This window comes from Triturus cristatus, chromosome 5_1 (genome assembly GCF_964204655.1).
Source record: "Triturus cristatus chromosome 5_1, aTriCri1.1, whole genome shotgun sequence".
In the NCBI taxonomy this organism is placed as follows: Eukaryota; Metazoa; Chordata; class Amphibia; order Caudata; family Salamandridae; genus Triturus; species Triturus cristatus.
This window is the reverse complement of record NC_140587.1, coordinates 349998552-350010633: the sequence shown is the minus strand read 5'-3', so window position 1 is coordinate 350010633 and position 12082 is coordinate 349998552. Positions and strand designations below refer to the sequence as shown.

At 40.2% G+C, this 12082-nt stretch overlaps 1 protein-coding gene across 1 annotated transcript in view; it reads right to left on the bottom strand.

The window, feature by feature from the left end:
* CSMD3 (CUB and Sushi multiple domains 3) overlaps positions 1-12082 on the bottom strand; it is a 2836509-nt gene that overhangs the window by 84848 nt on the left and 2739579 nt on the right. Inside the window, exon 65 of the mRNA XM_085605076.1 lies at positions 1475-1540. Within this exon, the coding sequence (XP_085461202.1) occupies positions 1475-1540 (66 nt within the window). The remainder of the gene's footprint in view (positions 1-1474; positions 1541-12082) is intronic.

Here is a 12082-nt window from a genome sequence, read left to right as displayed (position 1 = left end):
ACAGGACCGGGTACTAGCCTCGCACTGCTTTGCATATCACAGTTAATACATGGCATATTGTAAGTTGCCAGTAATAGCTCCAGATGTTTGCACATTTAAAAATATGCTCATTTATTGAAGAGTGAAATAAAACGTTTTTCGTTAACATTCCCAAAATGCACATTTGTGGCTTAAACATTCGTACTGGAATGACAGCCAGTTTAAACTGTACCCTTATTTCTCACAAAATATTGTAAATTGGCATTTGTTTTGTATCAGGTCTTGTGACGGTGAATTATCTGATGGCTGAAATTCACAAGGATACTGATTTGATCATTTCACTCAAAAGATACAAAATATAACATTATACAAATTTACCCAGTCTTATGGTAATTTATGTGTATAATTGAGTCTAGTGTTTTGAAAGCGTATTCAATGGAAATGTCCTCCCAGACCTATTGCTCTCTGAAATATGCAAAGGGCTAGCTTGTTTGTTCCTAGTTATGTAAGGAATATCTTTGTAGTTCGGGGGCATCCTGTGAGTTCTTGAAAAGGTCCAGCCTTTGGGGACGTTTCTTTTTAAGTCAAATAGGTTTGTTACGTCTGAGAGACTATTTTTTCTTAACATATTTCTGCAAATCTACTTTTTGCAGACTTGAAGAAGGAAATCACAGCTGAAGAAGTCCCAACAGCACATGTAGAGAAAACACCTGGGAATTTGTCCATATATTTAACATGAATACTGTTGGAAAGGTCTTGCTTCATATTTTTATCTAAACCCCCAAATTGGTCCTCCAGCGAAAATGAGATCTATACCTACTGCAGATTCGAAACTCAAGAAGAATCCGCTGACGAATGTGGAAATTATAGTTATCAACCTGAACTCAAATTCTGAGTGGGCTGAAATCTATTGTCTGGTGTGTATTAGCCCTGTACCAACTATGTCACTTCTACAGAGCAGCCAGATATGATTTTCCCCAAATGAAATGTTCAAAGGAGTACTCTCTGGAAGAGAAGATTCATTAAGATCTAGTAGAGAGATAACTGCTTTTATCAAATTGTAAAACTGAAACTAGACAGGTGTGAAGCAATGTGCAGTTTGATATCCAGTACAGTGAGTATGCTTCTGGGCATAGCCTCTACAGGTATCCTTTATCATTTGAAGGTATTGTAAGGAATTGTCCACAGGTGATCCAGGGCTCCTTAAAGATATGCCCAAGCCCATGGAATCGAACTTGGATAGAGCCTTGAGGTTCTCTCAGCAGAATACCTTTGCAATCCATAACATGTTTTATGTCACAACATAAAAGTGCCAAACAGATGAGTTAACATTTCATGTGATCTTGATGCACTTGCAGGTCAAAAAAAGTTTATACTTTGGCACTGTGCCAAACTTTGAACTTAGGCTATAAAGGAGTTTTGCTTAAATTCTACTTAACCTTTTGGAATGAAAATGAAACAACAGACACATGAGATAAGATTTGTAGAGACTCACCACTTAATTTTGGGCTCGGGGTTCCTAAAGCAGGTCGATGATCTTTCACTAAAATCTTAGATCCAGCTGTTAAAGTAAGCAAATGAAATATGGCACCATTAGTAACTTAATACGTTAACATATTATAATAAACTATTGATTTATGTTTATTGTTCACACTTTTTCTGCTGTCGCTAGAGGTTAATGTTAGATAGAAAAAGCTGAATGTACTTGTATTTACATATGTAGTTGTATCAGTATTTAAAGAACCCTTTAAATGAGATGTTCAGCAGATCAGTGATGTAGCGAAGTGTATATTATGGCGAACACTAATATTATAACAAAAAGATTTGACAAATAATTATCAATTCATGCCATTGGTAAAATCTGCAAAGTGATACAAATGTAAGAGATACACAAGTTGCACATTTAATTTCGAGGTAATATTTTATTGAATGCTAAGCTGTACGTTTGTTCAAGTAACCATAAACCTAGCGGGAATGTTATAGGTATGTGTCTCAAATTTTCAAGACCCTTCCAAGTGATATATTTCTTTCATAATTTATCGAGGCATAAACAGCTGTTCAACTAGTTATAAATATGTCTTATTCAATTTGCTTGGCAAGTTTTTATGCAGCTATTTCTTTTTGCCACCTGTGCTTTGCCAGTAGAATTACAATATATTTAATTCCTCTGAGGTGCTTTGTGCATTTATGGCCCCTTGCCATGCTGTGCAAACTCTCACAACGTTAATTTATCCCTCAGTAATATATATCAACTCACCATGTTCCTGTATTTATTGTTTCTAATATCCAATCACTCACGTTTATCCTTAATATTATCTCCCCTTGCAGAAGCCTCTCACCTCTCCCTACAAACACACTAATTGTTTGCCTCCTAGTAAAACACATCATCATCTGTGACCCATTGACCTTCCTCTTCTAGTTACTGGCATTTGAGCAGGATTGATCGCCTGGTCTTTAGACTTCTACAAGCAACCAAAAGTGCATTTTACTTGTGTTTCAATGTTTATAGTAAAATAGTATCTCTTCTTACCAAGCCTTATTTTTCTCACATATGTATACCGCCCTCTTCAAATGAACACATGCCATAGTCTTTAAAAAAAAATACTAATGTTTATTACTAAAAGCAGTTCCACAGCAAACACAAGTTACATTTTATAATATGACTCCCCGCCACCCACCAGTTACAAGATTGTACTACATCAATTTTTTTATTTGCACTTCTAGTAGCAATGCATTTTGTTACATTCTTAAAATGTGGAACAAATATGACATTCTGACATAGTATAATTTAATATATTATATAATATGATTGAGGGCACTATGATATGTTGAAATATCTTACAGCATATACAACATTCCTTAAGATTGTGCAGAAAAACATTTTCAATACAGGTAAGGCTGCCTCATTTGATACTTTAAAAGACACCTATCAGGACAGAGCATTAGTTTTACTCTCAATGAAAAATTATTTTAGATACAGGAACTGCCTATCAGAATCGAATTCCATTCTTTCTGTTGGTAGTAAAATAGTTTGTGATAGAGAGATTAGTGATAGATCCAAAGCTCTGATTAAAAAATATGTATGTATATATATTGGGCTCTTAACCCGGAGGTGGTGCACATACACTGCATACTATTGACTAGGCTTAAATGACGACATGGTCCATATAAGAAACTCTCGATATTTTGAGTGCTGAACTTTCCCGTGGTAAAACTAAGATACTTATCTTAACAATCAAGGTTCCTTCTGTGTAAACCAACAAAAACGGATGCTTTGAGAAATGCATTTCTAGAAGGACAAAGCCCTGAAGAAGTCTCGTTGGCTACGCTGATGTGAACTTATTTATATACCATCAACAAAGAATTTTGAACACACAACATGTTTGAAGCAATCTTAATGAATATGGGAAGTTCTGAAGTAAATTTGGTAAATTGAACAAAGATCTAGAACCAGTGCTGTATTGATGTTGAAACAGAACAGATTATCTTGAGAATATTGACATATAGTGGGTGCTGATCTTTTTTGTATATAAATGTGTGGATTGTATCTGCTTATGGGGAACCAGGAGGCTGTGTTTCCCTGATCTGAGCACCACTTTTTTATTTTAAACCCTATATTTTGTTGGGTGCAGAATTGAGAGTCTAGGCCTCTTTCTTGTAAATCGCTTGATGTTTATTGTAGTAGTTTAAAAACCCTAATCAATCAATATCAAATTCCCATATACCTGGTAATGCATAAAAAAAGCTGTATATATTCGCACTTAATAGAAAACAGGCACATTGCTCCCTTTTGAGCCGATGAACAAGCAGAGAATGGAACCAGTACGTGGCAAAAATGTTTTATTGTTTGTGTGCTAAAGGCCACACTATAACTAAAGGCAGTGATCTGCAAAGTGGAATCATTCTTCTCATAAGCAGCTGTTGCATAAAAATAAATTGTTCTTTTAATGAGGGCTATGGTGTTTAACTCATAGGCTACAATTAGCTCAGTCTACACTGAGCTTCCAAACACTCTCTGTAGTGTATTGGGGTATCTGCACCCTTATTTTGGATGAAAGAGAGATTATATACCATCAATGCGAGATGACATTCTCACATATTACATATTTTCATTTTTCACCTATGTAAGTTTTCTATTAAATGCTGAGTGAAAGACTACCCAAAGACGAAAGCCCGCTCAAGGTATTGGGAACATAAAAAGTCATATGTAGAAGTAGATGTGGTCTAGTTGCTTTCTGGCTTGTGTTGAAACCTATGGATGTTGAATACAATGCCCTTTTTGCTTCTGCACTTTACCGGAATATTCTAGGCAATTTTACGAAAATTGTCTTATACTCCACAATGTGAATTCGTAGGTTTGAATATTGTAAAACCTGTCAGTAGCTTGTGCTAATTGCACTGTGCCAATTACATGATCTCTTTTTAATCACATCAAAGTTTCTGTAACCTGATCTCAGCCAAACTCCACCCACCTTGCTGACCCTATGTACAATTCTTTTAAAAGATGCTTCTTTTGCAAAATGTGTTGTTAGATAAAGGTTTTAGAGCTAGATCACTGTTATATAAAAGGGAATAGGAATGCTTGCTTCTTTCAACTTTGACTTAAAATTACTATGTCAGTGGTATTTATATTAAATCCTGATGTGACCAGTGTGTTGGAGAAAATGCTCATACAAATAGTGTGTGTGGGGAAAAAAGATCTTCTCACATTTCTCACATTGGTTAAGAAAATCTAATTTCTTCTGACTGCTCCTTTTACTATCCTTAAAGTAGGCATATACATTTAAAGCCCTTATTTTGATTTTGGGCAGTTGGACCACTGCAGACTATCAAGGCACTCAGGAAACCGCCTGACAAGCAGGCGGCAGTCAGAAAACCCAATTACGATGGGACTGCGGTGCTGGCATCCGTAAAGTGCACTTTAACACTGTGACCCTGGGAAAGGGCCACAGCACAAGCCGCAGTGTTAAAGTGCACTTCCTGCACATCCATGCACAGTGTGTGCCAGGCCACATGGTGCCTGGCACAGGGTGCATGGATGTGTGTAGGTGCACCCTATGTGCCCCGAGGGCCACTTTACAGTGGCCCACAGGAGACGGGGGCCGTGTTTAGGGCACCCCAAAGTCAATTTCTGACAATCTTTTCATGGTGGTGTGACCGCCATCAAGAGGCTGTCGTTAAGGGACATCGTAATTCCAGTGACTGCCTTGGCACCTCCTCCATTTGGGACTACGATTCCGTCCGCCACCCTGTCGGTATCAGTAGATCCTGTCGGAGGTGGTGGTCTGTCCCCCAACTGAGAAGGGTCCAACCGCCTGCATCAAAATACGGTGGTCGGACCGAAGGGCTGCCTGGCAGTTCCACTGACATCATAATCAGCCCCTAGACTCACAGTACAGTGGCAGTTGTATTCTCTCTTCTACCATGATAACTTTGCTATATTGATTGTAGCTTCTTTATGTCTGTCTCTTAAGACAGGATTGTTTTTGTGACATTTTGATTCAATGCACATTCAAATAAACAAATTGAGAAATCTGAACCTTTTCATTTACACACTATTGCTAAATACTTGTGGTGTGCTATCTCCCATCACTCCCTAAAAAATTCTGCCTCATCAACTATTAACCCTTTTGCAGTATGGCTGAGAATGTCAATTACCTACCAGTACCAACAAGAAAGAGACAGCTCCATAAGCCTGTCATGGCATAAATCAAACCTTTTATTTAGAGGCACTACATGCTATAAAATGTTTTAATTCCCATAATAAGACCTGAGACACTAACAGGCCCTCTAACCCTATATAAGAACACATGAACACATTTTGAATCACCTTAAGGGAAATATACTCACATTAGTTCAATACATAACTGGGCAAAATGATTCAAAATGACTTGACTGTTTTCTAACATGATTTTCCCTTCTCCAAAAAATTGTTTCCAGAATAGAAAGTCATAATCAGTGGTTGAACCACCTCAAACACCAACAAAACCGGAACAATTATTGAGTCTGTGGCACCCGAATATTGCTGTCAGAATAACACCTGCCACAAATATGTAAGAAATATGATTTACAAAATATCATCCAATTGGAGGAAATAACCAAAATCTTACACCAAATTAGATGATTGTTTTGTAAACAATATTTAGAGAACTATATTTCTGCTTAAGATATTTTGACACACCTCAGCTAGAGAGTCACAAAAACCTTAAATAACCTCTGATTCAACCACATTCGACTTGACCAATAACTATGGATGACATATTCATTTATATTAAAGTAGAAGACATGTTTCTGTGTCATCTTCTGAAAATGGTTCAATTTTATTTCGCCATGAACTAGGGTATGGGTGAAGGTATTGAACCGCACACAATGTTGGGCAGTACAGGCTTTGTGAAAATATGGTTTCAAATGAAATTACATATCTTGATACTGGTTTAAAAAAACTCCAAAAGAGAAAGCAGACTACATCTATGATCATGTTCAGCTCATATACTTTTTTGTACAGCTGACCCTAAAGGTCTACATTCTGATGTTGGACAGAATTAAATGAATACTTATTATATTTTAGCTTTTTTTAGTAATTAACTCCCATCAATATATTAAACTGCTATTATAAAAGTTGTCTTATGACTTTACAGATAAGAGCTTTGGAAGGTAGTCTGATTCAGCCATGCTTGCATTAAGACATCTGAACTGTAAGAGGGGCTCTAAGGGGCCAATTTACAAAATTAAATTTACATGAGTCCATCGACTTATCTACATATAGTAGAACTACTGCTACTCATACATGTAAAACTCCACTTTTTTGCTAGTCACACTTTCTGAGAGAAGATTTACACCTATGTGTAGACTTTCATAAATGTAAAGTTTACAAACATAAAGTTATTGATAGTAACTTCCCAGCTGTTTTTGGAGATTGTTGCCACCATGGTAGAGTTCTCTTTATGAGGTATAATAGCAAAAATAAAATGTTTATTATATTTTTAAGTAATTTAACTATATTATCTATATTATTTGCATTTATAAACATTGTTTTTAAATAATTTAAAAAATAAAGTCACCCACTCCTGCTAATGTGATTCATTTTGTTTCTATAAACTTGGTTAAAAATCATGTGTTTAATTAAGTTTACATGTTTTATACCTTTAAAATTAAGTTAAAAAGTTTAGTTTTTTTTTTAATTCAGTAAATTTTAAGGGTTGTCAGATCGTTCCCCAGTGGAAAACTGGTTGCATATCAGTCTGGCTAGGACGCGTAAAAGATGGAGGTTGTCTCTTCCTGGTGTCTCCAGGACAAGGTGTGCAGAGCCAATATTGGTGTGGTGGAGGGAGGCACTTTACTCTCAATCATGATTCGGTATCCTCCCTTTGTATGCTTTGAGAAGTCTTGAAGGCAACAATTTAAGGGAGTATCATAAGTTGCACTACTGGGTAGAATTGCCGATGGCTTCAGTTGATCACAGACCTAGAGTTGCGAGCCCATAACCTGGAAAGCCTATATTCCACAGACCGGAACCAAAATTGGGCATTGGCCTTGCACATACCAAAGCACTTCTTCACCAAACTCTAGTAAATGAGGCAAAGATAATAAGGATGGCATCCTGGCCCTGCCTTTATCAATGGGGTAACAAGTCTAGCAGCATACTTCACAGGAGTTGTCATAATATTTTATCTTGGAGGGAGTGACTATTACGGGGATTGGGACATTGCAGCACAATTTGGGTGATACCTCTCTAATCTATAAGTGCAGTGTGATACTATACCACATGAACTGATGGAGTATTTGTGCACAATCCCCCCTTATATGTCCTTTCACATGCAAAATGACAGTCCTTAGAAGAAGACCTCACGGCGGGGGAACTCTATGCAGCTTTAAGTAAGTTGAACTCTGGTAAGACCCTGGACCCTAATGGCCTCCTGCTGAAAATTTATAAGGCCTTCATGCATGCACTGGGAGAACCCTTTGTGCATGTAACAGAAGAGGCTGCTCACACCGGGAGCCACCCCCCAATTTTTGAGATGTTGAGATAGTGGTGATCTATAAGCCAGGGTGACCTCCTGACTGTTGTTCCTCCTACTAGCCCATCTACCTATTGGCACTCCAGCTCCTACAAACCTTTGAGGAGGCATCCAGCCTCAACATTAACATGTCTAAGTTGGTAATATTTCAAACTAATACTCACACACAGGACCTAAGATGGACAGCAAACCTAAAGGTATCAGCAATGGGTTTCCAACATCTGAGAGTTTACATTACGAGCTGCCCACATTGACATGAGAGATGAATATTCAACCACTGATGGAGAGGGTTGCTACTGATTTAAGCGCCTGGACGGCACTCCTCTCCATGTCCCTCTTGAGTAAATCAGCCATATTAAAAATTGTGTCATCGCTGAGATTTTTATGTTAATCAAAGAATTACCCCTACAACATCTGAACCCCTTTTTTCCACAAAATCAACTCCATGATTTGTAGCTTTCTGTAGAATAACGGCATCCAACTAATTGCCCTGATTAAATGGTTAAAATACACATTTGATGGGGATATAGCAGCTGCTGACATCGAGTCATACTAGAGCCTCACATCTGAATGAATGGTGGTGCGAAGCTTTGGGTGAACCCGCATATGCCCTGAAAAACGTGCCTTAGGAGGGATGTCGATCCAACATCTGTTATATGGGGTGAAGTCATGTACTCCTCTTCTGCCGGTGACAAAGGTGGTGCGTTGACTGTGGAGCCTCATGTTGCAACAACCAAGGTGGCAGAATATGTTGATGGGACTGACTCTTCCATGGAAGTGCACCCTACTAAAACAAGTGGTGAATTTACCAGGGTTCCAGAAATGGGATACCATAGGGATCTCCACATTGTCCTGCAGAATCTTACCAGACACTGCAGGAGGAAAACGGGCTCCACCAAAGCCAAGTCTATCGGTATCTGTAGCTCATGCACCCTCTGACACCATACATCTCAGACTTAGATGATCTCCCCGATTATATCCTGTTAGAGACAAAACTCCTCAGGGGTTAGCTGGGAGACCACAAAGTCACATATTAGTATTTAAACATAATTAATAACATGTCTGACCCCTTTACATCCCTATGAGCTGCTCGGGAGTGAGACCGTAGGCACTGAAGGATGAGGAGTGGGCCGAAGCCAAGGAAGGGCCACAACATTCTGCTGTCTCCTCCAGACTCCCCTTGATACAGTTGTATATCCTCCACAGAACCTACAGCACCTGACATCAATTGTAGAGGATGGAGGTGATAGCCTCCCCGGTTTGTCTCTGATAGGTGGAGCCAAAAGGGGCATTTTTCAAATGACTGAGTCTGCCTCCAAATTATCATGATGCTGGCTGCAAGTGCTTTCCTTCTTGGGAGGGGGTCCTAAGGTGGGCCATACTGCAGGACCCAAAGTTAGTCCTATCACACATCAGTTGTGTTCTAGATGATAGCAGACACAAACTCACCCTGTTTTGGCTGGTGCTCACGGTGGCCATGCGTGTGTGAGCGGAAGAGCAGGATGGACCACAGTATGAACTTGGAAAGACAGGTCAATAAGGCCATAGCCTTCCTCAAAAATAAATAAAGATATGGGCAGACTTGGTGAGATATTGAGGGATGGACCTCCTACCATGAATCACCGAGAGAGACATGCTTGAGACTAAATATGGCCAAACATAGGGTGACGTTTGAACAGCTCGGGAGGGAGGTCAGAAAGTGGACCGAGTCCGGGGTGATGTCTTTGACTCTCACCTGATGGAGGGGAGGAGGGATGTGGCGAAGGGGAAGGGAACAGAATGTGTTAGACCTGGATTCCTTAGCATGGTTTCCCCAGGCTTTTTGCCTTCAGACCTCCTTTTTTTGCTGACTTCATTTTTGCTAGCTTTAGGACTCTAGGCACTTTACCACTGCTAACCAGTGGTGAAGTGCATGTTCCATCTGCTTAAAAAATGTTAACACTATGCACTAGATTTTATGACAGCCAAGGTCACCTCCCTTATGTATAAAAAACGTAGGAATAAATCACCAGACCCTTTGGGAGCTTTGAGGGAGGCGTGGGGAACTGACAAGGGTCTGTTAGAAGAAGGTGAGAGGGTGAAGGGGCTTCAAATCCTTAGAAACACACTTTCCGGGCTTCAGACTCAAACAGCTGAGAATCTTCCACAGATCCTATTCCTCTAGAACAATTATGCACCATTTGGGAAAATGTCCTTCGAATCAATGTGCCAGGGGGTGTGGAGAGACAGGGCCGTTCTTTCATATGCTATTGGCCTGTCCCATTATTCACCAGTACTGGCAGGGGGTAATACGGGTCATGGCCGAGGTTACAAGCTAAGCAGTCCCACTCGAAGCAAGGTAGCATTTCCTGTGTATGACAAGAGAGATGATATGGTCCAAATATACCACGATATGGCTTATGGTGACAACCATGGTGGCCAAAAGGAACATAGCGAGGGCTTTGGGCGCAGATCGCCTGCAGAGACTGAGTTATTGGAAAACTGATCTAGATTGGTGAAACAAGGCAGAAAAAGTATAATACCAGATTTGGGGTTGCCCAAAAAAGAGGGAGAAGATTTGGGAATTGTGGTAGGCATACACGGGCTACTGAACCAATATCTGGGAAGAGAGCAGGTGAATATAAAACACGTTATGTTAGAATACCTGACAACATATCAAGATATACTTTGTAGGGGCGCTTGCCCTGATGCTTTATGTATTATTATTATACACTGCAATGAAGGACTATATTGTAGTGTATACTGTGACAAAAAAAGCATTTGCGAAACGATCCAACAGTACTGAGCAAAAGATGAATTGTAAATAAAATTGTTACATTAGCATATTCACAATTGGCATATTTAATTTGTTCGTAAGTCCCTGGAAAGTGCACTATATATACCCAGGGCCTGTACATTAAATACTGATGTTAGGCATACAGCACTGATTGTGCCACACACTTGGGTAGCTTTTTAAAACGTGTCTCAGGGCTGCCACTGCAGAGCCTGTGTTTGCAGTTTTAAATGCCATGTTGACCTGGCAAGTTAAACCTCTTGCCAGGTAACCCTCTTGCCAAGGCCCAAACCTTTGCTTTTTAATACATCACCCCTAAGGTAGGTCCTGGACAGGTCAAGGGCAGGGTCCAGTGTATTTAAAAAGTGGGACATGTACCCTAAGGTTTTACCTGTTCTAGTAGTGAAAAATTCTTACATTCGTTTTTCACTGCTGCAAGGCCTATCTCCCCCCACAGGATAACATTGGGATTACCTTATTACATTTTGTGAGTATAATTTCCAATCAGGAAGAGATGGAATCCGATGTTTGGTGTCTCTGCTATCACAATTTAATATCACAACATACTCTTTTTACTTACTTTTAACAATTGTATTGTCCTGTGTACGGGGAATAGAGCTGTGTGCAATGCTCTAGGGGTTCGGGCCTGCTACACTTCCGCGTCAGGCATCACTGGGTTAGCGGTCTAGTCGCTGGACCCGGTGTAGCGTGAGTCACATAAATGTACACTGTGACACGACCGCGCTGATTGACACGGGCCGGAAGCAGAGCACTTGCGTTTTAGTGTGGTTGCAGGTCAGTGCTGTTTGCGCTAGAAATTTGCCAAAAACCTCAATTTTACTCTTTTTACTTACTTTTAACAATTGTATTTTCCTGTGTACGGGGAATAGAGCTGTGTGCAATCCTCTAGGGGTTCGGGGCCTGCTACACTTCCGCATGAGGCATCACCGGGTCAGCGGTCTAGCCGCTGGACCTGGTGTAGCGTGAGTCACATAAATGCGCACTGTGACACGTCTGCGCAGCGGGCGCGCCACTGGCATGCCAAAGGCGTGCCTAATGCAAGCCCGTCTGTGCCCAGCTGCGCCAGGCCGGGCCCAGGGGCCAGGACCCCTGCATCGTTCACCTCAGCCCACTACAGTTATTCCAGCTCTCAGCTCAGGAATTTAAATGGCGCCCCAGGAGCTAAGTGTGGGCATGTCTTTCCCCCTGACAAAATTCCTAATCACTGCCCAAAATGTAAGCATGATCCTACTCCACACAGGCTAGACCATACCTACGATACGGACGAGTTTAGAATCCTACTCCTTAATTG